The sequence below is a fragment of the Sciurus carolinensis genome, chromosome 17, assembly GCF_902686445.1.
Source record: "Sciurus carolinensis chromosome 17, mSciCar1.2, whole genome shotgun sequence".
NCBI classification, from domain to species: Eukaryota; Metazoa; Chordata; class Mammalia; order Rodentia; family Sciuridae; genus Sciurus; species Sciurus carolinensis.
In genome coordinates this window covers 666981-694920 of record NC_062229.1, presented here as the reverse complement: position 1 = coordinate 694920, position 27940 = coordinate 666981, and the positions used below count along the sequence as shown (strand labels likewise).

Sequence of the window (27940 nt, the reverse complement as noted above, 5' to 3'; positions counted from 1 at the left end):
CTTGCACATGTGTCCTGAGCGTGCTCAAGCTTCAGCACTGTGGCCTCTCTTGGTCGGTTTGTTTTCTTGGTTTGGTTTGGTTTTTGCCCAGAGGTTGAACTGGGGGCACTCAACCACTGAGCCATATCCCCAGTCCTTTTTTAAATTTATTATTTTGAGGCAGGTTCTCCTATGGTTGCATAGGGTCTTGCTAAGTTGCCCAGGCTGGCCTTGAACTTGTGATCCTCTTGCGTCAGCCTTCTGAGTTTCTGGAATACAGGGGTGCACCACTGCGCCTGGCTGCTTGGTGGATTTGCCTGTCCTCCTGGGGTCTTAGGGTCCTTCCTGGTCTCTGGGATGGGTGGAAATTTCTGCCTGGTGTTTTCACCCTGTTGGGGCGACCTCAGGCTCGGTCTGGGGCGGGGATTTGGAGGCTGGTGCCACCCGCACTGTAGCTTTCTGGCTTCCTCCTGTCTGGGGAAATGGTCCAGGGCTTCCCTGGTGCTCCCTGAGGCTTGGAAATCTCATGGGCTCCCATTGCCCCGGAAGCAGCCCCCAGGAACCAGAGGGGCCCGAGGTTTCCTGGTTGGGGCAGAAGGTCAGGCCCAGGGGCTGTCGCACAGCACCTGTCCCCCCTCACCCACCCTCTTTCTGCTCCAGGCTCACAGCCGTGCCTGGAATGTCGATGAAGTGAGAGACATCTTATTCTCTGTCTACTGACCCTCCCAGTCCTTCTGCAGACCCTCTGGCCAAGGCCAGCAACCAGGAGTGGCCAGACCTTTGTGGGTTCCTGGGCTCCAGAACTTTCTTCAGGGACACCTCTCCTTGGACATCTGGTCTGTCTAGAGCAAGAGCCCTGTGTCCTGTCCTCTGGCCCTGCCCTGTTGACTTCTTGCCTTGTCCCCTCCTGTAGCAGGACTGGGTTTTGGGGCTTGGTGAGGCCAGCAGGTTGTTTCTTGTCCTGAAGGGATGTGGTGTGGTCAGTGCCCCTCCTAGGCATGTGGTTCCAGCAGTGGACTCCAGCCAGAGCCCCAGAGGGAGCAGGGGACTGGGAGGCCTGAGGTGCCCCTTCCTACCACCATGCTTGCAGCCTTGCCAGTGAGTCTGGTGACTTTCCTTTTGTGAGCCTGGGTTTCCTCATCCGTGGCAGGGTCATCTGTCCTATTTGCAGAGGGTTCTGGGGGCTGATCACACTGAGTCATCCTGGTCCTGCATGTCCTCCTGACCCTGCCTCAGGCTCAAGGGGAGGAGGACCAAGTGCCACAGGAGCTCACATCCCTGCCTGTTGCTCCGCATGGAGCCTAGGACCTGGGAAGGGGCAGAGTGGTGGTCCCCAGCAGGGTGGCTGGCTGGCAGCTCATTGCAGAGGCCCCCAGGCCGTGCCAGTCCTGGTTTGGTGGATTTCCCAACTCACTGGAGCCTCTATTTTGGGCTGGATTGTTTTACATCTAGTTAACTTTTTTATAATATGTCTTTTAGGCGTTGACAGACCTTTACTCTATTCATTCAGTAACACGCAGTGCTGCGATTCAAATCCTGTGCTCGCACGTGCTAGACATGTGATGCTGGGCCGCTGAACCACAACCCCAGCCCTCTAGCTAACCTCTGAGATTGCTGTGCACCTACAGGAAGGTGCAAGGATGGGGTCCCGTGTGCCCTCTCCCGGCCCCTGCAGGGGCCCTGCCAGTGTCTGCGGCGCCACCGTTCGCACGGGAGGCTGGCGTGGGGCTCTGGTGCTCCGGCTCCGTGCGTGTGGATTCTGCGTGGTCCTGTTCACCTGCACTCTAAGGACTCTGGTTGTGCCATGCTGCCTTGCAGCCCCCCAGTCTGGCCCCTCTGCTGTGGGGTGTGGGCCGCGACTTTGGCGGCATCAGCACTTGGCTCCTCGCGAGCCGCCTGACCTGCCTGTAGCCATTGCGTCAGAACTGCCAGAGCCTGTTGTGCTGTCCCACTGGTAAGGGAGCTGAGGCTGAGTCCTCCCTCCAGGGCCCCCTGCCTGCTGCTGTGGCTGGGGTGCCCGCTGGGCTCCTGCTGCCCCACCTGGGCCCCGTCTCTTGCCGCTTCAGGACTGCTCGCCCTCAGCTGTGGCGGCTTTGTGGCCTGTTCTTTTACTTGGCTGTTTTGGGAATGGCGCCCACGGCCTGGTGTGTGTGAAGCTGTGTCCCCAGGCCCAACCATGGCTGTCTCTGAAGCTTTGTAGGTTGGGGACGGTGCACAGGGTCCTCTGTAGCCCTCACCTCGGTCTCGAGAGTTCCTGGAGAGACTCGCTTCTGGGCATTTCAGCATGTTCATTTGGGGGTCCTTTCTTCGTTTTTCCACTCGGTGGCCACCTAACATCTCTGATTATTTACATTTTCCCTTGGTCTGGTTTTCCAGGTAGGTGGTCCCACTGTCCTCCACCTCAGACTCAAGTGTTGATGCCACATGTCCTTTGACCTCGACTGGTATTTCTAGATCCTTGTGGCAGGGGTAGCTGTGGGGACACCAGCTGACATCAGCTCTCAGCAGGCTTGATGCTGGCTACCAATTGCAGATGGGCTGTTTTGTCTTTTTTTTTTCCCTTTTTTGGTGTTACTGGGTATTGAACCCAGTGGCTCCACACTGAGCTACATCCCCAGCCTTTATTATCTTGAGACAGGATCTTGCTCAGTTGCTGAGGTTGGCCTCCAACTTGGATCCTCCTGCCTCAGCTTCCTGAGATGCTGAGGTGACAGGCGTGCCACTGTGTTTAGGGCTGTGTGTTTACCATACGAGGGCCTGTGCTGGTCCCGTTGGAAGCTCCTTCGTGGGTCGGAGCTCAGCTGTGTGCACTCTTGGTGGTCCTCTGCACCCGATGCTTCCAGGAACTGTTTCTCCAGCGAGATCCTCCTCGAGACATGGACACCCCTTGACCAGCGGTGGGTACAGCAGCCTCATGGCCTGTGCTGCCTTTGCTAGGTGATGTTGGCCAGTGGTCTCCTTCCATGCCTTGGCTGTGGACTGTCCTTTCAGCAAGCTGCCACAAATAGGAGCCACCTGGTGCCTGCAGGGAACACCGACACCTGACCCTTTCCTGGGCAGTCTTTCCGTCTGCTGCCTCTGGAGCTGGTGCCCCTGCTTTTGGCCACTGCAGCATGGGAAAAGATCAGCTGCTGGGCGCGGTGGCCTTGCCTGTCATCCCCGCAGCTCGGGCGGCCGAGGCAGGAGCGTGGCAAGTTTGAGGCCAGCCTGGCGGCCTGGTGAGACCCTGTCCTCGTGAGAAGGAACGAGGCTGGGGGGGCTCAGCAGAGGAGAGCCGCATCGCCTGCACGAGGCCCTGGGTGCCGTCCTCAGCTTGGAGGAAGAGGGAGCGTCCTCTCAGTCCTAGTGTGGGTCCTGGTGACACCGGTCGCCCGTCTGTCTCCCTGGGGCTGGCGCTGGGCGCTGTCCTTGCACGCCCTGCCTCCGCTCAGCTGCCTCCTGCTCCGCCTGCTGCTTCCGCTCCTGGGAGGCCAGCCTGCGCCCTCAGCTGCTGTGCTGTGCTGCTTGGCCCACTCGCCGGCCTCCGAGCGTGTGGCTTTCCCTTTGCTCTGGCTGCAGTGATGGTCTCTGCCTCTGGACGTGTGCCCTGTGCAGCGGGCTTCCTGTCCTCATGGCTGTGTGTGGCACGGGGTTTCGTAGTCGAGGCTCCGTCTGGCTGTCTTCCCCGTGTTTGCTTCTGTCCTGTCCTATTCGGCAGCGGGCAGCTGAAAGTCAGGAACTCTCCCCAGGACCACGTTGCGACGTCCCGTTTGTCTTGGTAGCACACAGCACGTCATGGTAGACGTGAACAATTCAAAACCGTTCCTCCTCGAGTCGCGTCATCTCGGAGAGCTCTGGGCTCTCGGTTGGGATTGAGTTGCTCTCTAGGTGTCCACTCCGCCAGGAACCCCTGTGGATGTCGGGAGGTGGGCGCTCCCCGCCCACTGGCACCTGCGCGTCTCCCCGGCCCTCAGGGCAGCAGGGTGTGGAACCATGGGGTCCACGGCAGCCCCGCTCCTCTGCTCGCAGACTTCACCCCTTCCTCCGGTGTTGGTGCTGTGGGTGGAGCCCAGGGCCTTGTGCACACCGAACCTCTGCTGCCCCACTGAGGCCGCCTGGGCCCCGAGCGTGGCGTTCCACTTGTTGACCGTCAGGGGCAGCGGGCAGTGCCAGTCCCCCCACCACTGCTGGTGTGTCTGTCTGTGGGTTTGGACGCTGGACCTTCGGGTCTGCTGTGCGGCCCGGGCCGGTACAGATCAGGTGATCCTCGTGCCAGCCTCCAAGGTGCTGCTCGATGGCGGCCCCTCCCGCCTGCGTGTGGCCGTGCCTGTCTTTGTGCCCCGATGCCCTCCCCCGCGTGGCTGTGGGTGCTGACTGCAGGCGCAGAGGGGGCACGGGGCCAGGCCTGTGGCCAGCCCTCCCGTGTCTGACCTCGCGTCCACCTTTCTGCTTCCTCCTCCTGCTGGCCTGTCAGCGTTTCCTTGAGCTCGTCTCGGCAGTTTTTGCCAATACTCTGCCAGTGGGGTCCCCTTCGGTTCTCCTGCTCTGGGCTTCCGAAGCGCCTCCCCTGCTGCAGGAGGGCAGGTAGCCGTCGGTGAGTGGCTACTTGCTGAACCCCCTGCGTCTTCTGGCCGGTGTGGAGACTGTCACTAATGATCTGGCCACCACCACGCTCTTCCACTCCAGTGAGACAGGCCACCAGGGGTCCCAGGGGTCCCAGGAGGCGAGCCGCGCAGCCTCCCAGCCTGTGCCGCCTGTGCCGCCTTCCCGCGCAGGGCTTTCCCCACCCAGGCCTGGCTCCCTGGTGCCCACCTGCTGCTCTGGGTCCCACCCAGTCTGGAGTTTTGTTGCACGAAGCTTTTCCTAGCAAGGGACCGTGGTGACTTAGGTCTTCGTGTGTGAGCAGCATTTGGTTGAGACCGCTGAATTGCCCTGCTGAAATGTTGCTGCAGGTCCTCGGGTGTGTTGGTTTGGAGGGGTGTTTTGAGGAGCAGGGTCTTGCTGTGCTGCCCTGAAGTCCCTGGACACAAGCCGTCCTGCTCTGGCTCCAGTCAGCGTGGCCTGCTCTTCCCCTCTGTTCCGCAGAGCCTGCCGTCTGGTTCCTGGAGGACTCGACTGGCGCCATGAAGTGCTGTGCACCCTGGGCTAAGTTGTCCCCAGGTGCAGCTTTGTCCATCCGTCCCTGCCTGTCTCTTTCTTGAGAGAGGCCCCAGGTTGGCCTCTGAGCTCTCAGATGGCAGACCCTCCTGTCCCCCTGCTGGACACCCACGCTGAGGGAGACTTCGTGTTGTCATTGAGGCCTCCAAGCTGCCTTTTGCAGCAGTGAGGGACAGGGTGGCCTTTGCAGCGGGGAGCCCTGTTTCTCTCTGACTTATTACTTGGGAACTTGTTAGATCCCCCCACATTCCCCTGGATTGGGAGCTGTTGCTCCAGGGAGTTGAGGAGTGGTTGGGTCGAGGGGAGCCTTGGTTTGGGTGGACCTGGCTGCCTGTTTTGTCCAGCAGCTGTTCCAGGACCCTGTCTGCCATCCCAGGGCTCTTTCCTGCCCACCCACTGTTCAAGTCAGTTTTTTTTTGCTGCTTAACAAAAGGACCCAACCAGAATAACTTTAGAGGAGGAAAAGTTTATTTGAGGGCTCACGGTTTCAGAGGTCTTAGTCCATAGAAGTTCAGCTCCATTCCTTGGGGCTCCAGATGAGACCAAATATCGTGGCAGAAGAATGTGGCAGAGGGAAGCAGCTCACATGATGATCAAAAAGCACAGTGTCCACTCGCCAGATGTAAATATATACCCAGAGCCATGCCCCAATTCCCACCTTCTCCAACCATGTCCCACCTGCCTTCAGTTTCCACACAATCCCATCGGTGATTAATTCACTGATTGGGTTAAGACTCTCATAACCCAATCATTTCTTCTCTGAATCTTCTTGCATTGTCTCACGTGAGCTTTTGGGGAATACCTCACATCTCAACCATAACATTCTGTCCCTGACTTCCAAAAGCTCACACTGATCTGACAATGCAAAATACGTTTGCTCTGTTTCCAAGAGTCCCCATAGTCTCAGCAGTTGCAAGATTACTCAGAGTTCAAGTCCAAAGACTTCTCTGAGGCTCAAGGCAATCTCACACCATGTGCTCCTGTAAAAGTAAATGCAGTTTACTAGTATCCAGTATATGATACAGAGTAAACATTTCCATCCACAAAAATAGAGACATAGAAATAAGGGGTCGGACCAGAGCAGAACTGAAATCCAGCTGGGCATACAGGTCCTGTAGCTCCATGTCCAGCTCCCGGGGCACACGGCATGATGTCCTCTCCAGGGGACTTGTATAGCTCCACCTCTGTGGCCTTGTTGGTTGCAGCTCAAGTGGCCTTTCTGTTGGCTTGTCTCTGCTCGGTTCCTGCAACTTTCCTAGAACACTGACCCATGTTACTGACCTTCCTTAACCTCGGGGGTCTGCACTGCAGCTTTGGATTCCTCCTCATATCTCCACACCTCACCTTCTCAGGAGCTGCCCGCAGGGACTCCAACCCTGCTGCACTCTGCCTGGCCTCCCAGGCCTTCCTTTGAAGTCTTTGGTGGAAGCCTCCATGGCCTACTGAGTCCAGCATCCTGCAGTCCTGCAGAACCAGCACCATGTGGTTGATGCCAGGTCTGCTGCCGTCTCCAGCAGTAGCCAAGCCTCCAGGGACCCTGGCTGCTGCAGCCTCTGAGTGCCTGGGTGGTGACCATGTGGAAAAAACTGCCAGGCCCCTTGTGCAGGAAGGTCTCTTCTCAAGAGGATTTTCACCTTTTCTCCCTGGAGCTTGAGATGACGTGGCCTTGCGAGCTCCTGAGAGGCCCTCAGCCATCTTTCTCATCGTCTGGGTGAAATCTCAAGCGTTCCCTTAGTTGCGATAATGTCTTTAATAGCTGCAACTTCCTTAGCCCCAGTTTTACTCCCACTTTTTTTTTTTTTTTTTTTTTTTTTGTGGTACTGGGAATCGAATTCAGGGCCTTGTGCTTGCAAGGCAAGCACTCTACCAGCTGAACTCTCTCTTCAGACCTTATTCCCACTTTTCAAGTCCAAGTTTTTCAAATCTTTCTGCTCTGCTTTCTGTTCCTGATTATCACAGTAAATTTGGCTAAAAGCTGCCAGTAGTAGCCACTCCACTGACTGAATGCTATGCTGCCCAGACATTTCTTTTGCTAAATTAAGAAGTCCATTGCTGGACTGGGGATATAGCTCAGTTGGTTGAGTGTTTGCCTTGCAAGCACAAGTTCCTGGGTTCAAATCCCCAGCACCGAAAAAAAAAAAAAAGTCCACTGCTTTTAAAATCAGTCTCAGAGAAAGTATCAGGACATGGGCAAAATGCAGACAACTTCTCAGGTGGAACATGACATGAATGGCCTCTACTCCAACTTCCAATAGTGTCCCACTTTTCCTCTGAACCCTCTTGAGCCCTGTCTTCACTGTCTACGATTCTGTTGGCATTCTGGTCTTCTGAGCTCCCACCAGAATGGGCCATTAAGCTCTGCTTACAACCCCCTAAAGCATTTCCAGCTTGCACTGCTAAGCGTCTCAAAAATCCTCCCAATCAATTCTAAAAAGCTCAAAAAACTTCTGTGTAACATTGTCAGATTAGTCACAGCAAGGACCCCACTCTTGGTACTAATTTCTGTTTTAGTCAGCTTTTTTCCTGCTGTGACTAAAAGACCTGACGAGACAACTGTGGAGAAGGAAAAGTTTTTTTGAGGGCTCATAGTTTCAGAGGATCAGTCTATAGGCAGTTGACTTTATTCCTTAGGGCTCAAGGTGAGGCAAACATCGTGGCGGGAGAGTGTAGTGAAGGGAAGCAGCTCATGATGATCAGGAAGCAGAGACTCCACTTCCAGATACAGACATGTACCCATCACCTCGCTCCCAGTGCCCCACCTCTTCCAGCCTTCAGCTACCACTTAATAATCCCGTCAGGTGGCCAATTCAGTGATTGGATTAAGGCTTTTGTTACCCAGTCATTTCTCCGAATCTTGTCAGTTGTCTCTCACGTGAGCTTTTGGGGGACTCCCCACATCCAAACCTTGACACACGCTCTCCTCAGCTGCAGTCTGACTTGCTCGGGGGAAGGCCAGATCCTGCTTTCTTGGCCCTCAACTATTGGGGCAGGTATCTAGGGGTTTTCCGGGGTGCCCTACACCCCAGCAGCCCACTGCCTGCCCTGGGCCTGGGAACCTGCCAGTCTGGCATGTGGCCGAGGCTGCACGTTATCACTCCCACTTCTGATCCCTCAGAAAGCTGGGAGCAAGTCTGCAAGAGCCTGGGCCCCTGCCGGCCTTGGCGGCTAATAAGCCTCAGGTTCCACAGACCCGGGAGACTCCCAGCAATGCTGATGCTGAAGGGGCAAGATCCAGTGAGTCTGGGGCAGGCAGATCCCAGCTGCTTTTTTGGGGGGGTGGGGATTGAACCAGAGGCTAAGCCACATCACATCCCCAGCCTTTATTTATTATTTAAAGACGAGGGCCTCACTACGTTGCCGAGGCTGGCTGTGAACTTGCGTCCTCCTGCCGCGGCTCTCCAGCTGGTGGGATGACAGGCGAGGCCGCCACATCAGTGCCATCCTGGCCTTCTGGTAGCACTGCCCTAAGCCTTTTAATTTTTCTTTTGGATGTTGATGGACCTTTGTTTTATTATTTACATGCAGTGCTGAGGATGGAACCAGTGCCTCGCATGTGCAGGCCAGCGCTCACCACTGAGCCCCAGCCCAGCCCAGCCCTAAGCTTCAAGCTTGCATAGGATCTAAAATGTACCCCCTGAAAATCATTAGCAGGCTTCCCCTGGTTCAGGGTGGGCGCCCCAGCTCACCCAGAGAAGGCAGCTTCCTGCACTCAGACCCTCCTGACCTCACTCCTCCAGAAGTCCCCAGGAGGCCAGAAATGGGTCATTGAAGGGGACAGGCCAGACTGGCAGCTGATGGGCCCACGTCCTAAGATCAAGTGGCAGGCACAGTGGCACACACCTGTAATCCCAGCAACTTGGGAAGGTGAGGCAGAAGGGTGGCAAGTTCAAGGCCAGCCTCAGCCACTTGGTGAGACCCTGTCTCCGTAACATAAAAAGGGCTGAGGGTGTAGCACCGTGGCAGAGTGCTTACCCACCTGTGCAAGGCCCTGGCTATGCTTTCTGGAACCACAGAAAGGGGGAGACTCCATCGAGTGTAAATGCTGTGTTCGGTGGCTACACTGTATTATTTAGGAACAATGGCCTGGAAACCTGCAGGCTAGTACAGACAGAGTGTTTCTGGTGTCTTCTGGCACAGCACCTGCCTCAGCGGGATGAGTGAGTGCTAGTCCTCGGGCCGTGCCTCTGCTGCAGCAGTTGCTAGCCACACAGCCCTCATTAAATTCATTAAGATTACACAGAACAGCCAGGTGCGCTGGAGCACACCTGTTATCCTGGCCACCCAGGAGGCTGAGTCAGGAGGATCCCCAATTCAAGGTCACTCTCTGCAACTTAGTGACATCCTCTCTCAGAAAGATCAAAGTGGGGATGTAGCTCTGTTGTGGGTCATTTGCCCAGCATGCTTGAAGCCTTGGGTTCCATCCAGAATACCGAAAAAAAGTATTACTTGTGATTGGACCTTGTTTCTGACCCCGCTGATTGTGTGTGAAGCTGAAGCTGTTAGTTGCTCAGGTGGCTGCTGCATGGGACAGCACAGGAGGGAAGGGTCAGCTGCGCCTGCTACTCAGAGTGGATTGGACAAGTGGAAGATGGGTACTTGGGGACCCAGCTCTGGACCAGGCAGTGGTGGGGATGCAGAAGCCTGGGGTTGGGAGGGGCAGGCAGGTCAGCCTCCGGAGGGGAAAAGGAAGTGGATGGGGGACGAAGAGCAGAGCTGGGCAGGGCGTGGGCAGCCAGCTCGTATTCTGGAATGGGGGGTAACTATGTCAGGATAGTCTGGCCTTCACCCGAGCCCGGCCCCAGTGCCCCACCCTGCCCACTCAGACCCCTTCCCTGGCACTTGCCCTTGGCACTTCACTGCCAGCCTTAGAGGAGGATCTGAACTCACCAGCAATGCCCTGTTCTGTCAAGGTCCCCTCAGCATACCACGGAGGACTGGGCTGTGCATATTCCCGACGCGTCACTGGAATGCATAATTAATCGGGGGTGTTAATAACTATTAATGTGGGTGGGGGAGGGGTTCCCTGTTTTTTTGGCATTGGACGAGGGCCAGTCTGCATTCCAGGAAATGTGGAGCAGAGCCCGTCACCCCTGCCGGGGGCTGGTCTGGCCTGCGTGGGGACCCCAGGAAAGCCCCCACTGTCGCCAGGCTCTGAGTGGGAGCTGTGGGTGCAGGTCCAGCCCTCACCAGGCTCAACCCAGCTGCAGTTTTGGGAAGGAATCTGACCCTTCTCCTACTCCAGGGGTCCAGGAACCCTCAGGGAGGTGCCCTCAGGGAGGGGGCTTGTTTTCATGGGGTGGTGGCCAGCAGGGAGGGGCAGTGGGCAGGTGAGTGTACAGTGCCACCAAGGCCCCTTGACCCAAGCTCCCTCAGCCAGCCCACCGCTCCTTCCCAGAAGCCCAGGCCAGGACCCGGGAGACACCCCAAGCCTGGTGACGAACACGGTCAGCGCGGGCCCTGCCTGGCCCCCCGCCCTGGTAGTGCCGCAGCCCCGTCTCCATCTGATCTAATGAGACGTGAATATTCATTAGTTTGGCTGATTAAGATGCGTAATCATGTAAATTAGACAGCAGTTAAGCAGGAGCTCTCCGGTGGGATGGTAGCAGAGGCAGGGAGCTGGAGGGCTGGAGTTGGCCAGGAGCATCCCGGTCCTGCCGCAGCCAGGCGGGGGTCCTGGGCTACTCTCTGTGCCCCCCACGAGGGGGAAGGAGCCAGGCAGCCTATGGCCAGTCCAGGGCTGTTGTCTGCAGTGTGGGGGAGATAAGGACCCCACCCTGCCTCGCCCCACCCCTGGGACAAGGTTCTTGGGGCTCAGCGGGTTAACTCCTGCCGTGCTGCAGGCCACCCCAGCCGTGTAGTGCCTCCGGGCTCCCATCCAAGGCCTCGGCCCGTGCCTGGTGGGTAGGCCATGCTGCCATTGCTTCTCAGCCTTCCCCCCGGGCCACAGCCAGTGGAAGGCTCCCACCTCCCAGGATCAGAGCTCACGTTCGTTCCTGCCCTGGTGAGCCTTTGTCCCATCCCACGTGACATGGATGCCTCTTTGTGGGCAGTTAGGATTGACGGAGAGTCCTGGGCTGGGTAGGAAGCTCGGCATAGGAGTGAAGGCCCGGCCCAGGGTGGGGCTGGGGTGTTGGTGGGTGGGCAGGAGTTTGCCAGGAGACACAGCTGGCGGGCGTCTGCCGAGCCCCCAGGATTCCAGGACGTCGGCTGTGAGGCTCCAGGAGGCCTCTGGGTCTGTGCGGGCCTCTCCAGAGGCAGTGGGCACTGAAGGCCAGAGCCGGCAGATCTGAGGTGGCTCGACTCCCTCTTGCCCCGCAGGCCTCGAGGACCGGCCCAGCTCGGGTTCCTGGGGCACTGGTGACCAGAACAATTCCTCCTTCGACCCCAGCCGGGTGAGGATCCTCTGTGACCCAAGACATGGGTTTCCCTGCCCAGGGGCGAGGGGCGGGTGAGGAGACAGGCTGGGTGGGAGGGACGTCCGTCAACTCCCTTACGCTGGGGCTGGGCTCCAGGGTGCAGGTTGGAGTCCCAGGGCTGGCCCTGGCATGCCCAGTGTCCACTGTGCTGTGGGCCTGGGCCCTCATTCCAGCCCATCTCCCTAGGCCTACAGTGATGGTGCCCACTTCAGTGAGGCCCACGGCAGCCTTTCTTCGTCCACATTCCTGGGACCTGGACTTGGAGGTGAGTGGGCATCCATTCTCAGGCCTGGCCAGGGCACTGGAGCCCGTCTGGGTGGACTGCCCGCGCACTCAGGCATGGCTTGGACCTGCCTCATGCAGGCTGCTGTGGGGCAGGGGCCTGTGGTGGCTGGCTAGGTGTCCACTGGCAACTCAGGAAGGTGGGCTGGCCCTAGCAGCCAGAGGGAACCAAATATGAGTGTCCAAGGTCTGTGGTCAGCCAGGTGCTGACCAAGCCCTCGTCACCTGGGGGTCCTTAGGCTGCAGCTGGCAGGCTGTCCCATGGTGGGGAGCAGTCTGGTGACAAGTCAAGGCCTCGGGAGTGTCACCATCTTCCAGTGGTGACTGCTGGCATGAGCTCTGTGACCCCTTGGCCTCATGGACTGAGGATACCTTAAGGGGCAGTCCTCTCCTGCCAGTGTTGATGGACAAGCAGGAAGCCGAGTGGCGAGGGGGTGCAGCAGGGCACCCCACGCCTTGTCCTACCCAAGGGCTGCGAGGCCCGGCCTGCTACATGACCCAGGGTGGCCCTACACCTGCGGGGATGCCGGGTTCCCATCTTGCTGTGCCTTCTCTCAGCCTCCTCAGCTTCCTGCTGGCCCCGGGGTAAGCAGGGCTGGCGGTAGCTTCCAAGCGGCTGCAGTGCCCAGAGCCCAGCTGGGTCCTCACCTGGGCCTGCCTCCCCTGCCCACATGCCTCTGGGGGCTGTACACTCGCAGGAGCCGGCAGCAAGTGGGGTAGGGTCGCAGGGTTCCTGGCACCTCTGAGCACCCGCTCCAACCCCACTGCCGCGGGTCACCGGGTGAAGTGGGAGGGGCAGCGCTGCACTCCAGCAGCCTCTTTCCACAAGTCTGGTGGACCTTCTTTTAAAGCTGAGGGGTTTGGGCTTTTTCCTAGTTTGAGAGTAGTCCACATCAGTGGACCAAGCACTCTGACTGCTTGCCCAGGAGAAGCATCTTCTCTGTCTCGCCCCTGCCCCTCCCCTCCAGTCAGGCAGGTTCTGTGCCCAGTTTAAGTCCAAGGGGGACTTAGGTGGCTCAGGTGCTGAGTACTCTGGGGATACTGCTTCAGGCAAGGCTGGATCTAGGCATCTGTGCACTGCAGGAGTCTGACTGCTGGGCATTGCTCTCAGACAGTCCCCAGGGAGCCCTGGGCCTTGCATGCCTCTTCTTCCCAAGAGGCTTGAAGCAGCATCCAGATGGGTGCCTGTAGTTAAGTGTGGCTTATGTGCTGGTTTACAAAGTGACCATTGACCAGCAGGCTGGGCTGCCCTTTGGGCAGACCACAAGCTGTTTGTGGGAGCCCCAGGCCTGGATGCTGGGCCTAGTGGGTGTTATGTGCACGTAGCACAGGCCCCGTGGTAGACCTGCCACTGGCACCCCCAGAAGTTGTCACCACAGCCTTGAAACGAAGGGCCCCAAGCCAGGCTCAGGGCGCAGGGTGGGCTGGAGCCCAGCTCCAGGAACAGGTGGACCCAGCCCGCTGCAGCCCAGGCACCGCACTGTGTCGCAGGCAGTGTGAGCGTGGAGTCTGTCTGGGAGTCTGCCCCAGTGACCCTCCTTCCCCTCCAGGCAAGGGCGGTGAGCGGGGCGCCTGTGCCACCTTCGGGAGAGATACTGGCGTTGGCAGCTTGACTCAGGTGAGGGCCGCAGAGCGGCCAGCAGCGGGGCCAGGGGGCAGGCAGAGGGTGCCAGTGTTCAGAGCCTGTGCCCAGCCTGTGGCCTCCCACCCCCTTGTTTTGATTTTCCATTTTAAACAGATTGCTCAGAAGTCCTCTGTTGCTGGGCCTTGTGGGGCTGCTGGTTAGGGTGGGCATCACAAGGGTGGCCACGACCACTTGCCCTCTGGCTCCCCCACCAAGCCAGGCCTATACTGTGCATAGGTGCACCACCCAGGGGTTGCCCCAGCCCAGGTGAAAGTCTCACCACACAGTTCCCATCTGTGAGGCCAACATGGCCTAATGGCCAGTGGTTCCAGCCTGGCCTCCTGTCCCTGGGTCCCCTCAGAGCCCCGTCCCCACACCCCCAAGGATTTCTTCCTTGTTCCCACCAGACTCCCCAGTCCCAGGTGCAGTCTGGCCTGTCTGAGCTGGCTCCCCCAAACTGCTGGACACCAGCCATGGGTGGGGGCCACACTTGCAGGCCTGCTAGGCCTCACGGGGCCCTGAGTGGCAGGGCAGCCTGCGGTGCCACTTGGGAGAAGCAGAGCCTGGCACCAGGGCCAGTGAGGGGAGGCTGCCCACCCCAGCAGGCCCTGCAGAGGAAGCACAGGAGCCTGCTCGGGTGCCCTGATACTCGAGGGGCGGAAGCCCGTCTCGAGCCAGCGTGTGCACAGGGACACTTGGGGTAGAAAGGACAGGACAGTAGGAAGGACCCAGGCCCAGCGGCACCCACCCAAGCAGCCAGAGCGGTCGGTCGCCAGGTGCCGGCCAGGCTGCCTTGCCGTCCCTAACGCCTTAGGTTGGAGAGTAGCGCCTGCGTCACCAAAGTGAGGTCCCAATCCAGCAGAAGAGGCCCCCACCCCGAGGGCCAGGGTCACCCCAGACGTGTCTGGGTTCGACCTTTTTCAGTTGATGGGTGTTTACTGGAGTTGGCCTGGACAGTGACCCTGTGCCTCCTGCTGTCCCCTGCAGGCTGGCTTCCTGCCTGGCGAACTGGCCCTCAGCAGCCCCGGGCCGCTCTCCCCCTCTGGCATCAAGGGCAGCTCCCAGTATTACTCCTCGTACCCCAGCAACCCTCGGCGGAGAGCTGCAGACAGTGGCCTGGGTGAGTAGGATGGCTTGTCTTCCTCTTAGCCAGGGCGTTGGCAGGCAGTGGCCAGGGGATGCCAGGTCCTGGCTGGTTGCTAGGCACATGGGGGTGGGATGCGCAGGCATGAGCTGACCCAGAGCGGGCACTTCCACCTTCGTCACAGTGCCCAAAATCCACAGGCACAGAGCTGTCACTCCCCAGAGAGACCTAGGGCCGGGTTTCCATGAGCCTCCAAACTGCTGGTCATTATGGGACCTGTTTTTGTGTATTTCTCTTGAGATGCCCCTTGTTGATTTATCTGAGAAACCCAGCCCGAGTGCCTCCATCCTCCAGCCCTGCATGGGCACTGTGGCTTACCTCTGCCTCGGCCTTTCCCAGTTGGTGGGTGTGCACTGCCTGGGGCCCTATCAGCCAGCCAGACCAGGAGCTCTTGGGGCCAGCGAGGACCTGGGTCCCTTGTGAGCAGCACAGGTGGCCGGCACAGCTGCAGGGTGCACAGAGGTGGCTCTGGCCTTCGCTGCCTGCATGTACCTGAAGGGTGGAGAAAGTGTCTGGAATGTCAGGTGCGGGCTACAAAGTCTGTGGGGTGGGTGAGTTCAGGCACGTGCCGTGGATCAGTGGAAGGAGCAGGCCTGGCCCCTCAGCCAGCTCCACTCAGTGTCTGTTGACGCCGCTTCCCAGATTCCTGTCCACCCACCCTGGGGTTTTTTGCATTTTCAAGCTCACGTAGGTGGACTTGAGGTTTCGTTCTTCTTTTTGGCAGTACTGAGACTTGAACCCAGGGTACCATGCCACTGAGCTGCACCCCAGCCTCGCTGCTTTATGTTGGGACAGAGCTTCAGCCAGACTGTTCTCGAATTTGCCATCTTTCTGCCACAGCCTCCTGAGTTGCTGGGGTGACAGGCATGACCACCATGCCCAGCCAAGATGTTTAATGTTACCCACCCGGTGAAGATCTCTTCTCCAGAGTGCAGGGCAGGAGCTGCTCCATGACCAGTCCCCACCAGTGACCGGGTGTCCAAGGGGTGGGGACAGTCACTGAGGGGCATCCCTCATTTCTCTCTCTCAACAGACACACAGCCCAAGAAGGTCCGGAAGGTTCCGCCTGGTCTTCCTTCCTCGGTGAGTGGTGCCATGGCAGAAACCACACTTGAGGAGCGCCTCTCCTGCCCCCAGGGCTTAGGTGGCCCTCCCTGTCAGGGCCACATCTCCTACCCAGGGCTTAGGTGGCCCTCCCTGTCAGGGCCACAGGGCTTGTGAGGGTACTGAGCTGTGCGTGCCTCTGCCACCCCGAGCATGTGTGGCCAGCGCTGGGTGGGCTCCGAGCCTAAAGCCACCCTAAGGCCCAGCTCTGACAGGCCCTCCCGGGGCGACAGTCTCGAGGTCTCCGTTGCAGCCTGGGCCTCGCCTGCCCTAGGAGGAGGCCCCTGGGGCACGCGTGGGGTCCAGGAGCCAGGCAGGCAGGCCCTCCTGGGGCCCTTTCCAGGGCCTGTCCCCCACCTGCCCTGCGTCCCCATCCTGCTGCCCGGTGGTTGGCTGATGGCCAGACATAGCAGATGGTGGGGCCGTCCGCACCCGCGCTGCCGTGCTCCTGCGGTGTGTGCGGCTGGGAGCAGGGGTGCTGTGCTGGACTCCCCTGCTGGCACCGCCGCTGCTGCCGGGAGCCCTGGCCATGGGCAGGCACGCGCCTTGTGTGGCCGCGTCCCCGTCCTGGTCAGCGTGAATTGGGGTGGGCGCCTGCTCCCCTGCCACAGGGCCCGCCTTCCTCATCAGGCCTCATACCCACTTCCTACGACATGGGGGTGGGGACCAGCTCTGGGGACACAAGGAGGAAGGTGGCAGGCATGCAGGTGATGAGACTGTGACCCTGGGGCCCTGCTTCAGTCACACCACACTGTCCTGGTGTCCACTCCCCTGCTGGGCCTGGCTTCCAGTAGCGCCGAGTGGTCAGCGTCACAGTTGGTGCTGATGGGGGGGCCCCCTTACCATAGCTGCCCTTGGGTGGCCATGCCACACGCTCCTCTGGGACCTGGCGGGTCAGGCGTGGGCTGGAGGAGCCTGGCAGGTGAGGAGGAGAGCGAGGGTTTGGCCAGGGTCAACAGGAGCAGGCGTCTGCGGCCAGCCACAGGGCACCCTCACCCGCGGACCCAGGCATACCTGGGCGGGCGGGCGGGCGGTTCCGGCCTGTGGGGAGCGATGCTGGGGTGACTGGCTCCTCTGTCCTCACGCCTGCAGGTGTACCCGCCCAGCTCGGGGGACGACTTTGGCAGGGACACAGCCGCCTACCCCTCTGCCAAGACCCCCAGCAGCACCTACCCCAGCCCCTTCTACATGGCAGGTGTGTGGGGCTCGCCCCGGGGGGGCTGGGTCCTCCACCCCGCCTCACCCCCTGCTCCCCACAGACAGCAGCCTGCACCCCGCGGCGGAGCTCTGGAGCAGCCCTGGCCAGGCGGGCTTCGGGCCCATGCTGGGGGGCGGCTCCTCCCCCTTGCCCCTCACACCGGGCAGCGGTGGTCCTGTGAGCAGCAGCACCTTCAGCGGCCTGCACCAGCACGAGCGCGTGGTAGGCCTGGGTGGGCAGGTGGGCAGACCAGCCAGCCAGCCGGCCTGGACCGCACCGCCTGACCCCCTCTGCTCTGCACCAGGGCTACCAGCTGCATGGAGCGGAGGTCAATGGCGGGCTTCCGGCCGTGTCCACCTTCTCCTCAGCCCCTGGAGCTCCTTACGGCAGCGTCTCCAGCCACACCCCGCCCGTCAGTGGGGCTGAGGGCCTCCTCGGTACGCCCTCCCAGGACAGCGCTGGGCCAGCCGGCCACCACGGGATCGGAGCCGGTTCCCCAGTCATTGTCACTTCTGTTGGGGTCACCCCCACAGGAAGTCAGGAAGGTCCTGGGGTCGTGCGTTTCCTGCTGTAGCCCCGCTGTAGTCCCCAGGGCTCACCCTCAACCCAGCAGGTGTCGTGGGGACTTGTCACATGGGACATCTGACCTCAAGGCTGATCCTCACCTCTTTCCACCCACAGGCTCCCGTGGGACCACGGCTGGCAGCTCTGGGGACGCCCTTGGGAAGGCTCTGGCCTCGGTGAGGCGTGGGCCCGGGGAGGCGGGCTGGGGACGCCGCACGGCCAGCCTCTGACCACCTGCCCCTCTGCTGCACAGATCTACTCTCCAGATCACTCCAGCAGCAACTTCTCACCCAGCCCCTCGACCCCTGTGGGCTCCCCTCAGGGCCTGCCGGGTATGTGAGGGGCCTGGGGCCACATGGGTGGTGTGGGGGTCAGCTCACCCGAGGGGTCCTGCAGCCTCACAGCATGGGGACTGGTGGGGGCACAGCTTGTAGTGAGTCGTGCTCTGGGCAAACCAGGAGGGCTCCCTCGAGGTGGCCCACAGGTGTCCTCAAGCCTTGGTCCGTGACCAGGCAGTAAGAGTCAGCATCCAGGTCAGGTCTGCACGTGGGTGAGGTCCCCAGAGGTGACACCTGGCAGTTCACAGTGCAGGAACAGGGAGCCTGCTGCCATTCCCTCCTGAGGAGGCTGAGGGGCGCCTGCTGTGTGCCCGCGCCGCGTCGCGCCAGCCAGGGGGCAGGCCCCTGTCCTTGCTCCATCGTGCCTGGCATCTGCTGAGCACGGGAGGAAGTGGGAGCCAGAGGCTCTGGTTGGCCTGGCCAGTGGTGGTGACAATAACCCCATCCTCCACTCTGCCCTGTGGGGAAGCTCAGGAACCCAGGCTTTCCCTGGGCCTGTCCAGTCTCTACTGGAGCTAACCACTTTCCAGACTGCTGCTGGAACCCAGAGCATGTGGGGCAGGATGGGGAGAAGCCACTCTCCAAGGCACCGATTGCTCTTGGAATCTGGGTGGACGTGACTGACCTGCTGACAGGGGTCCCCGGGCTGTGAGGCCAGACACTAGGGCCCGGTGGGGCCAAGAGCAGCTTTGCTGGTGTAGGACATCCCTGAAGTGGCCACCCCAAGCCTCGGAGGACGCCCAGCCGCCTGGGAACACCCTCCCGCAGCGGCTCACCTGTCCTGGGTCTGCCTGTTCACACACCTCCGCCTCTCCAGGGACATCACAGTGGCCCCGAGCAGGGGCTCCCGGTGCCTTATCGCCCAGCTACGATGGGGGTCTCCCTGGCCTGGTGAGTTTTCCTGCTGCCACGTGGGGTGGGCTGGTGTCTGTCACGTCGCCCATGGCAGCAGGCTCGCGGTGTGACAGACATGCCTGGCCAAGCCCGGCACCGGGTTGAGCCCACGGGGAGGGGCGCGCCCCAGCCAGGCCCCTCACCCCACCCTGTGCCCCACAGAGCAAGATGGAAGACCACCTGGACGAGGCCATCCACGTGCTTCGCAGCCATGCTGTGGGCACAGCAGGCGACGTGCACGGGCTGCTGCCTGGCCCCGGAGTGCTGGCCTCCAGCTTTGTGGGCCCCTTGCCGCTTGGCGGTCGGCACACCGGCCTGGTGAGCCTCGGACAGGGTGGTGGGGGGTGGGGCCGGGGCCAGCCACCCTGATGTGACCCCTGCCCCGACTGCAGGTTGGGAGTGGCCACCCTGAGGACGGCCTTGCGGGCAGCGCCAGCCTCTTGCACAACCACACTGCCCTGCCCAGCCAACCTGGCACTCTGCCTGACCTTTCGCGGCCACCTGACTCCTATAGCGGTGAGTCCCAGCTACTAAGCCACTTGTCCATCCCATGTCACTCTGCAACGCGCTACACAGCCCTGGTTTCCCAGGGACCATGCTGCCCACGGGGCCACACGCACTCCCTACCGTGTGCAGGGTGCACGTGGGCTCAGGCCTGGGCCCCGGTGCTCCTCGGGAAGCTGAGGCAGAGGGCTTGAGCCAGGGCCCTAGCAGGGCAGGGCGGGGTTCGCCGCTCTCAGGTGGAGTCCTGCGAGCCCTGGGCAGCTGGGGGCATCATGGGGGAAGCAGGGCTGGCACTGTCGTAGGCCCTGAGGGTGAGACTGGCAGAGCAGACCCGGTGGGCCTGCACCCCAAGGCGGGGGCCAGGTTGTGAGAGGAGGCTGGTGCTCAGGCAGTGCTGGCTGGGCTGCTGGAGCCCAGGGAGGGAGGACCTGGACAGCTGCGCAGGGCTGGGCCTGCTTGGGACTCAGGGGGCCCTCTGGTGGCCGTGTCTGTATGTGTGTACCCATCAGACTTGGGTATCCTGGCCCGGAGAGGTGGAGGCTAGGGACGACACCCCAAGAACGACCCAGGATGTGCCTACAGTGCCGAGCAAGCCTGGCCTTAGTCCACCCCTCCAGGGCCCCATCCTGTCCCTCCCTCGGGATCTGGCCCTTTTTCACAGCTGCCGTTTAGAATGCAGCGTCTCAGGGAGAGTCCAGGGTGGAGGTCCAGATCAGGCACTGTGCTCCCTGTTCTTGGACATGATAGCTGTGGCTTCCCGCGGACAGGGTCTTCACCTGGTTGCACGCATGCCCTCCTGCCACCCATGCGCTCAGGCGCCTCCTGGCATGCCTGCCAGGGCTTCTGGGGCAAACATGCACCCACCCCTTCAAGTCGGTGCCAGGGTTTTCCAGAGTGGTGGTGCCAGCCTCCGTCTCCAGCCTCGGGGGTGAAGGGTGTTTCTCAATGGTGAAGGAGGCTCCGTGTGTGGAGCTCCCACCTGGGCCGTGCCGTCTCCTCTTGACGAGTGCTGGTGTGGACCTGCGCACTCTGCACCCTTGGTGGCTCGTTCAGGTCACGCGGGCCGTGTGCCCGTCGCCCTGCTGTCCTGACGTGCCCCGCTGCGGGGCAGGGAGGTGCGCACAGGCCAGGTCTCCAGTGTGGAGTGGCTGGTTTCCGCCGCGCTGGGTGGAGCCGGGGTGCACGGCCGTGTCCTGGGGTGCTGAGGCTGGCCTCCAGCCGCCCTGCCCGGCGGCTGCTGTGGGAGTCGCTCCTCTGGCGTTCGTGTTGGCATCGCGGGTGCTTCCAGTGGCCTGTGTGCCAGGGTGGCGTGAGGGCTGTGCAGTGCCGGTTCTTCATGGAGCATGGTGTCCTCCAGAAGAAGGAACGGCTCCTTCTGTTGGCTTTGGCTGTGAGCGTGCCGGGCAGCGCTCCGCACGGAGCGGCCCTTTCCCTAGAATCGGACCCTGTGCGGTGGGCATGGTGGCCCAGTCCTGGGCATTTCGGTTCGTTTTGCCTGTTTTTTTTTCCTTGCAATCCAAGACCTGCCTGTCCCAGGAGAGTCACGGGGGCTGGTCAGGTACCTTGGAGGCCACTGCTGTCCAGGCCACACCGCCTGATGCCAGGCCTGTTGCAGGACTCGGGCGAGCGGGAGCTGCGGTGGCCGCTGGCGAGATCAAGCGGGAGGAGAAGGAGGACGAGGAGAACGCCTCGGTGGCGGACAACTCCGAGGAGGAGAGGAAGGAGCTGAAGGGCTCCCGCGCTCGGACCAGGTGCCCGCCGCCCGCCCTCGCCACCCCGCGGCCGCAGCGCAGGCACTCCACAGCGCACCACACACCCCTGAGGGCCGGGCCGTGCCCGCCCCTCCTCACTGTCTCCCTCTGGCCCCCGGCCCCCTCCCCCCATAGCCCAGACGAGGACGAGGACGACCTTCTCCCCCCAGAGCAGAAGGCCGAGCGGGAGAAGGAGCGTCGGGTGGCCAATAATGCCCGCGAGCGGCTGCGGGTCCGGGACATCAATGAGGCCTTTAAGGAGCTGGGGCGCATGTGCCAGCTGCACCTCAGCAGCGAGAAGCCCCAGACCAAACTGCTCATCCTGCACCAGGCCGTGTCGGTCATCCTGCACCTGGAGCAGCAAGTGCGAGGTCAGTGGGGCGCAGCCCCGCTCGCTCCCCCCGGAGCCACGTCCTGGTTCACCCTCGCTTCCCGGAGCCGCCCCTGCCGCCCGCCCCTGCCCCCTGCCAGGACCTTCCTCTGAACCCAGTGACCAGGCCTGGGTGGGAGTCCTGCAGACCTGGGTATGCCTAGGGCTGTCCCCCCGGCCCCACCTCGGGAAGCCTAGAGCCTAGCTCCCAGGCTGGCATGCCCTGGAGCCCAGAGGCCAGGCGGGCATCTAGACCACTCTGGGCCCTTGGGCTTGAGCAGATGCCCAGGAGAGCCCCTGAGCCCATCCCCCTCTGACCGAGGTTCCCCGTCTGCAGGTGGGATTGTCCCTCCCCCCTGTTCCCAGGGCCGGGTGAAAGTGGAAGGCAGAGGCCCCATCCTGGCCCCAGTGGCCCAGTGCCCCGCTCCTGCTGGCAGCCGCCTCCCTAACCTCCTGCTCCTGCCTGGCCCTGTTAACCCTTTCTCTCCTGCAGCACTGTCGCTTGGACCGGAGCTAGTCCCAGCCCGGCCGCTGTCCCCTCAGCTCTGAGGTTTCCGCATCTCCCCAGCAGTGGTGCCGTCCCACCCCATGTGCCCCAGCCCGCCTCTCTGTTCTCTGCCTCTCGCTCTCCCCATCCGCCCCAGCCTTGCGTCCTCTGCTCCCCATGGTGGCCCCTCCTCACCTCGCACTTGCTGCCCGACCCCAGGATGGCCGTGGCTGTAGCCTTGGGGCCTTTCCTCTCCCAAAGCCCACCAGGCCTTGAGGGAAGGAAGGGACCTGGGCTCACCAGCCTCTGGTTCAGTTTGGTCTGCGCGCTTGTCCTGGGCCCCAGGGCGCTGCCTCCCAAGGGGTCCACCCAGGCCCTAGGAGGCAGGGAGGGCAGGAAGTGGGGGAGGGCAGCCCTCCCCCAGGAGCAGGACAGGGCTCCAGAGGAGGCCTGGTCAGGTTCAGGCACCTTGCTTGTGATCGCACCAGGCGGGGCCTCCATCTGTGAGTCAGAGCTGCAGAGTTCATGGGTGATTGGCACCCACTCTACCAAGAAGGACACCAAAGTGTGGGGAGTGCGGTCCCAGGTCCAGAGCCACCGCTAGGAGGGCCTGGGCGGCGCTGCTCCAGGCTGTGGCGTGCAGCGGCTCAGTGCTGAGCCCGTGCCCTGACTCGGGGACTGGGAGCCGCTGCTCCACCTAGAGGAGCTCCGTTGTGGGGCTCAGAGCCGAGGCCCCTGCAGGCCCAGCGTGGGGCAGCCAGGGGCAGCCTGGAGCAGCCTGGAGCGCGTGCCTTCCGTCAGAAGCGCTTGGAGCTTGGGGATCTCAGGGTGTGAGCTGGGGGACTCCTCATGGGCCTGACTCTCCTGGGTTTGTGGAGAGCCTCCTGCCCAGGGCAGGCTGGCCAGGCTAGTGCACGGTCACCCAGCGGGCAGCTGCTCTGACGGGGAAGGTCGTCGTCGTCGGGGGCAGCAGCAAGAGGGACGGGCTGGCCGGGGCTGGCGGAGTGAGCCAGGGACCTGGAAGACCAGCTCCAGGGTCTTCAGCTGGGAAGCCAGGGCCTCCATCACCAGTGGTTGGGACAGTCTGGCCTGGGTCCTTCTCCGCGTGACCGCACACACAGCCTGGACCCTAGCTGGGTCTGAGGGGCACGGCCGCAAGCCTTGGTGGTCACGTTTCTGCACACAGATGAGCACGCCTCTGTGGGTGTGAACAGTCCACCACCTCACCCACCAGCTGTCCCCACACGGCACCCTCACCCTCACCAGCACCCATACCTACACCCTCACCCTCACCAGCACCCTCACACCCTCACCCAACCTACACCCTCACCCTCACCAGCACCCACACCTACACCCTCACCCTCACCAGCACCCTCACCCTCACCAGCACCCACACCTACACCCTCACACCCTCACCCACACCTACACCCTCACCCACACCCACACCAGCACCCCCACCCACACCAGCACCCGCACCTACACCCTCACCCACATTAGTACCCACACCTGTACCCTCACCCACACCAGCACCCGCACCTACACCCTCACCCACATTAGTACCCACACCAGCACCCTCACCCACACCAGTACCCGCACCTACACCCTCACCTACACCCACACCCTCACCTACACCCACACCAGCACCCTCACTCGCACCCACACCTACACCCTCACCCACACCCTCACCTACACCCTCACCCGCACCTACACCCTCACCCACATTAGTACCCACACCTGCACCCTTACCCGCACCTACACCCTCACCCACACCAGTACCCACACCTACACCCTCACCCTCACCTACACCCACACCTACACCCTCACCCTCACCTACACCCACACCTACACCCACACCAGCACCCTCACCCTCACCTACACCCACACCAGCACCCTCACCTGCACCCACACCAGCACCTTCACATTCACCTACACCCTCACCCTCACCTACACTCTCACCAGCACCCTCATCCTCAGCTACACCCTCACCCACACCTACACCCAAACCCTCACCCACACCAGCACCCTTAGCTATACCTGCACCTACACCCTCACCCACACCAGCACCCTCGTCCTCACCCACACCTACACCCACATCCTCACGGCTGTGCACCACTGGCCATCACCTGCCCCTGTGCCAACACCAGATGGCAACTGCACCACACCAGCACTGGCCTGTCAGGCACAACACAAGAGCCAGCTGAACCCTCTGCACACTGGCCCTGCCCCACCTGCCTGGGCTTGGCACTAACAGAGGCCCTGGTGCTGTGACCCAGCAGTACAGAAGAGGTGCTGTCCTTGGAGGAGAAGGACCTGAGGGACCGGGAGAGGCGCATGGCCAATAACGCTCGGGAGCGGGTGCGTGTGCGGGACATTAACGAGGCCTTCCGGGAGCTGGGGCGCATGTGCCAGATGCACCTCAAGTCGGACAAGGCGCAGACCAAGCTGCTCATCCTGCAGCAGGCCGTGCAGGTCATCCTGGGCCTGGAGCAGCAGGTGCGAGGTAGGCTCCCAGGCTGGACCCTCCCATTCCCGTGCAGGCGTCCTCAGCAGCCCTGAGCCTGCCGCCCCGCGGTGCTCTGTGGGGCTCTCCTGTAGCTGCCTTAGGACCCCCGACGTCCCCTGGCACCCTGGATTCCTGCTCTCAACAGCCCCCTGGCCCTGACAGCTCTCTCCAGCGAGGAGACAGGCGTGCGGGGGCCCCCGCCCCACCCTGCGGCCCCTCGCAGGCCCTCTGGGGACCCTCTTCCCACAACACTCTCCCCTTCCCCCAGAACGGAACCTGAACCCCAAAGCAGCCTGCCTGAAGCGGCGAGAGGAGGAGAAGGTGTCAGGCGTGGTTGGAGACCCCCCGATGGTGCTGTCAGGCTCCCACCCGGGCCTGAGCGAGGCCCACAACCCCACCGGGCACATGTGAGGATGGCCCTGCTGGACGAGGGACCAGCTTACTCCCCACGCTGGGTTTGGGTGATGGAGCAGCCTCACCACCCTTCAACCAAGAGCGACCTGCTGCATCCCGTCTGGCCACCTCTCCTGCAGATCCTGGAATCCATGTGGCCCCACTGACTGGGCTGGGCTGGGGGGTGAGCAAACCCAGAAAGCAAGCAACAAATACACACTTTGTCAGAAAAGAAGATAATGCCTTAACGATATAAAACATGGAAGAACTGAAACTTCACTCGGTCGAGGGTGATGCTGTGCAAAACTGGCTTGTTCTTCGAAAGCCACCAGCAAATCGTGCCTAAGCATAATATTTTTTTTAAGGAAAATAAAAAGAGCGTTAGTTATGAGATTTTTTTAATGTAGAAGAAAATTAGCAAGGAGGATGCCTTCCGTGTCTTTTTTTTTAAGCTCTCTTTTGCATATGTTTTGTAAGCAACAAGGTTTTTTTTGTATAAAAGTCTTGTGTCCCTGTTTCTAGAAGTGAGCAGTGCCTTTCATAACCACCCAGACGACTGAAGTCGCATCAGGACCAGCGTCGCCCTGCAGCCCCTCACCCGCTCCAGCAGCGCCCTCCATGTCCCCCTCAGAACCTGCCAGCCTGGGTCTTCCCAGGCAGCCCTTGGGAAGGGACAGGAGGCCAAGGTGCTTCCACAGTGTCCTGGGTACCTCCCCCACCACAGAGCTCAGCCCAAGGCCCTCCAGGCTGCTCTCCCCGGGGGCTCTTGGGACTAGTGACGCCTCGAGTGGGGGCCACAGCTTGTTCTCTGGACTAGGAGAGCGGCTGCCAGGGAGTGTACAACAGGACACACCCTCCCACTCTGGCACTTCACCACCTGACAAGTGACCACCCAGGTGTGGACAGATGGCCAGAGCTTAACCAGGAGTGTGCCAGGGCTGCAGCAGCTGCCCTCAATCCAAGGCTGTGTGGCAAGGTGCAGGAGGGCCCCTGTGCCCAAGAGAGGCCAGTGAGGGCCTCACCTGCATCCTGGTCTCAGCCGGGCTCACGGTGTCCATTCCTAGTCTAATGTCAGGAGGGGGAACCAGTCGGTCCTGCCTAGCTCAGGACTATCCTGGGTCTGAAACAGCATCTCATGTCACAGGACCCCTATAGTCCCAGACGTGGGGGATGGTCACTCGTCCAGCCCTGGGGGAGCTGCCTTACTACCCTCCCAAGTTGTCTGCTGCTCCCTATCAGCATCCTGGGTCCCTCCCCTCGGTTGTGCTCTCCCCTGGGGTAGCAGGGCTGCTTGGAGTTCCCCAAACTGGGCCCCTGGAAGGTCAGGAAAGCAAGGGCACCGGGAAGATCCAGTGGCCTGACTTCACTGGGATCCGCCCTATCCACCAAGGTGACTTGCCAGGCTGGTGGGCCACCTCTTGGGAAGCCAGCCTGCTTCATTCTTGTCATCTAGTCCTACCCGTAGGTCCAGTGGGCAGTGGCTGAGGAGTCTCTGCACCCCAAGGCCCTGAGGACTGAGCTGTGTATCATGTAATTTATGAGCTGAGATGAGCTCAACATGAGAGGAAGCCTCTCGATGGGAGGGGAGTGCCTCTGCTACAGATCAGAGCCTCGGGACAACTGGAGTTTGTGTTTGGGGGGGGGTTTGTATGTTTTTCTGTACCAGGTATTGAACCCAGGTGCCATCAACCACTGAGTCACATCCCTTTCCACTTGTTTTTAGACAGGGTCTTGCTAAGTTGCTGAGGCTGGTTTTGAACTGGCTTCCTCCTGCTTCAGCCTCCCAAGCTGCTGGGATGGTAGGTGTGCACCACCGTGCCTGTCAGAAAAACAGCTTAACTTTTTTAAGTATTTTTTTTAGTTGCAGATGGACACAATATTCTGTCTTATTTTTATCAGGTGCCAAGGATTGAACCCAGTGCCTCATAAGTGCTAGGCAAGTGCTCTACCACTGAGCTATCTACCACTCCAGCCCCCTTAACAAAAATTTTTTGGGAAAAAATTTATAGCGAGGCATGGCATATCCCTGGCATCCCAGCTACTCTGGAGACTGAGGCAGGAAGGTCCCATGTTTGAGGTCAGCCTGGGCAACTTAGCAAGACCCTGTTTCAAACTTGAAAAGTTAAAATAAATCAAAACACGCTGGGGATGCAGTTCAGTGGCAGAGCATTTGCCCGGGCCCCATACCACGAACAGTTTTGTTTTGTTGTTGTTTTTAACATGTTGACTCTGCCAGCTGGATTATTTGGGATTTTTAAAGGATCCTCTTGGAATCAGATTTTGAGCCTGTCCTGTTCATAACACCTCTGATGTTGCCCATCCTGTCTGTCCAGCATGATGTGCTGATAGGAGAAAGGGTCAGGAGGGGTGGCCTTGAACCCTTGGTGCCCCTGATGTCCACTGCAGGGGACAGTAGCTTGTATGCCACTGGTCCTCCCCCTAGGAACAGCTGCATCCAAAGCTCTGCAGGGGGAGAGGGAACCTGCACTTCAAAGGAGATCTGGACGGGGCTGACTCCCAGGGTGCTGGCTCTGCAGAGGGGCTGGGCTGATAAAGGGGCTGCACAGCTCCTGTCGCCTGGTGTGGCTGTAGCCGGCTTCTCAGGGGAGCCCTGCTCTGCCCTGCCGCTGAGGGTGGGCATGCTCCAGGCATGGTAGCACATGCCTTCGATCCCAGCTACCCAGGAGGCTGTGGCAGGAGGATTGAAAATTCGAGATCAGCAACTTTTAACGAGACCCCTTCTCAAAATAACAGGCTGGGGATGTGGCTCAAGAGAGTGCTTGACTAGCACGTGTGAGTCTCTAGGTTCAATCACCAGTACAGGAGTCAAAGGTGGACTTTGCCATTTCCTCTCTGAAACCTCCCATGGCTCCCTATTGCCAACGACATCGACTCTAAGCTCCAGAGAGGGGCGTTTACAACTTCTTCAGAACCAGACCATACAAACGATGGGCAAGGCTGCTCAAGGAGGTGGGCCCTGTGGTGTCTCCTCGACCTTCCACTGCTCCCTGGAGCTCATGCTGTCGGTGCAAGTCACTGCTGAACTTGACTCAACCCCTTGGAAGGGGTGACCCCCAGGGGCCAGTCATTAGGAACCACGCTGCCCTCTAAGAGGGACTAGGTGGCGCCAGGAGCGGCAGGGTGGCTCAAAGAGTCCCGCCCCTCCGCCGCGCTGGGAGCTGGGACCGGTTTGCTGGAGAGCATTCCGGGTTGCAGATGAAAAATACTAGGATGGCGGCGTGTCCCCTGCTGG

At 60.8% G+C, this 27940-nt stretch overlaps 1 protein-coding gene across 6 annotated transcripts in view; it reads left to right on the top strand.

The window, feature by feature from the left end:
• Tcf3 (transcription factor 3) overlaps positions 1-24850 on the top strand; it is a 32070-nt gene extending 7220 nt beyond the window's left edge. Inside the window, exons 4-19 of one of the 6 annotated variants that reach the window (XM_047531822.1) lie at positions 11434-11507; positions 11718-11796; positions 13364-13431; positions 14425-14557; positions 15615-15664; positions 16778-16880; positions 16945-17105; positions 17188-17320; positions 17565-17623; positions 17701-17779; positions 18603-18676; positions 18842-18997; positions 19072-19195; positions 20799-20934; positions 24068-24291; positions 24563-24850. In XM_047531822.1, coding sequence (XP_047387778.1) covers positions 11434-11507; positions 11718-11796; positions 13364-13431; positions 14425-14557; positions 15615-15664; positions 16778-16880; positions 16945-17105; positions 17188-17320; positions 17565-17623; positions 17701-17779; positions 18603-18676; positions 18842-18997; positions 19072-19195; positions 20799-20934; positions 24068-24291; positions 24563-24705 — 1796 coding nt within the window. In that variant the 3' untranslated portion in view covers positions 24706-24850. Of the gene's footprint in view, positions 1-11433; positions 11508-11717; positions 11797-13363; positions 13432-14424; positions 14558-15614; positions 15665-16777; positions 16881-16944; positions 17106-17187; positions 17321-17564; positions 17624-17700; positions 17780-18602; positions 18677-18841; positions 18998-19071; positions 19196-20798; positions 20935-21069; positions 21306-24064; positions 24292-24562 lie in introns of those variants that run through there. The other 5 variants (XM_047531821.1, XM_047531820.1, XM_047531825.1 and 2 more) reach the window with 5 other exon arrangements.
• Positions 24851-27940: the final 3090 nt, after the last annotated feature.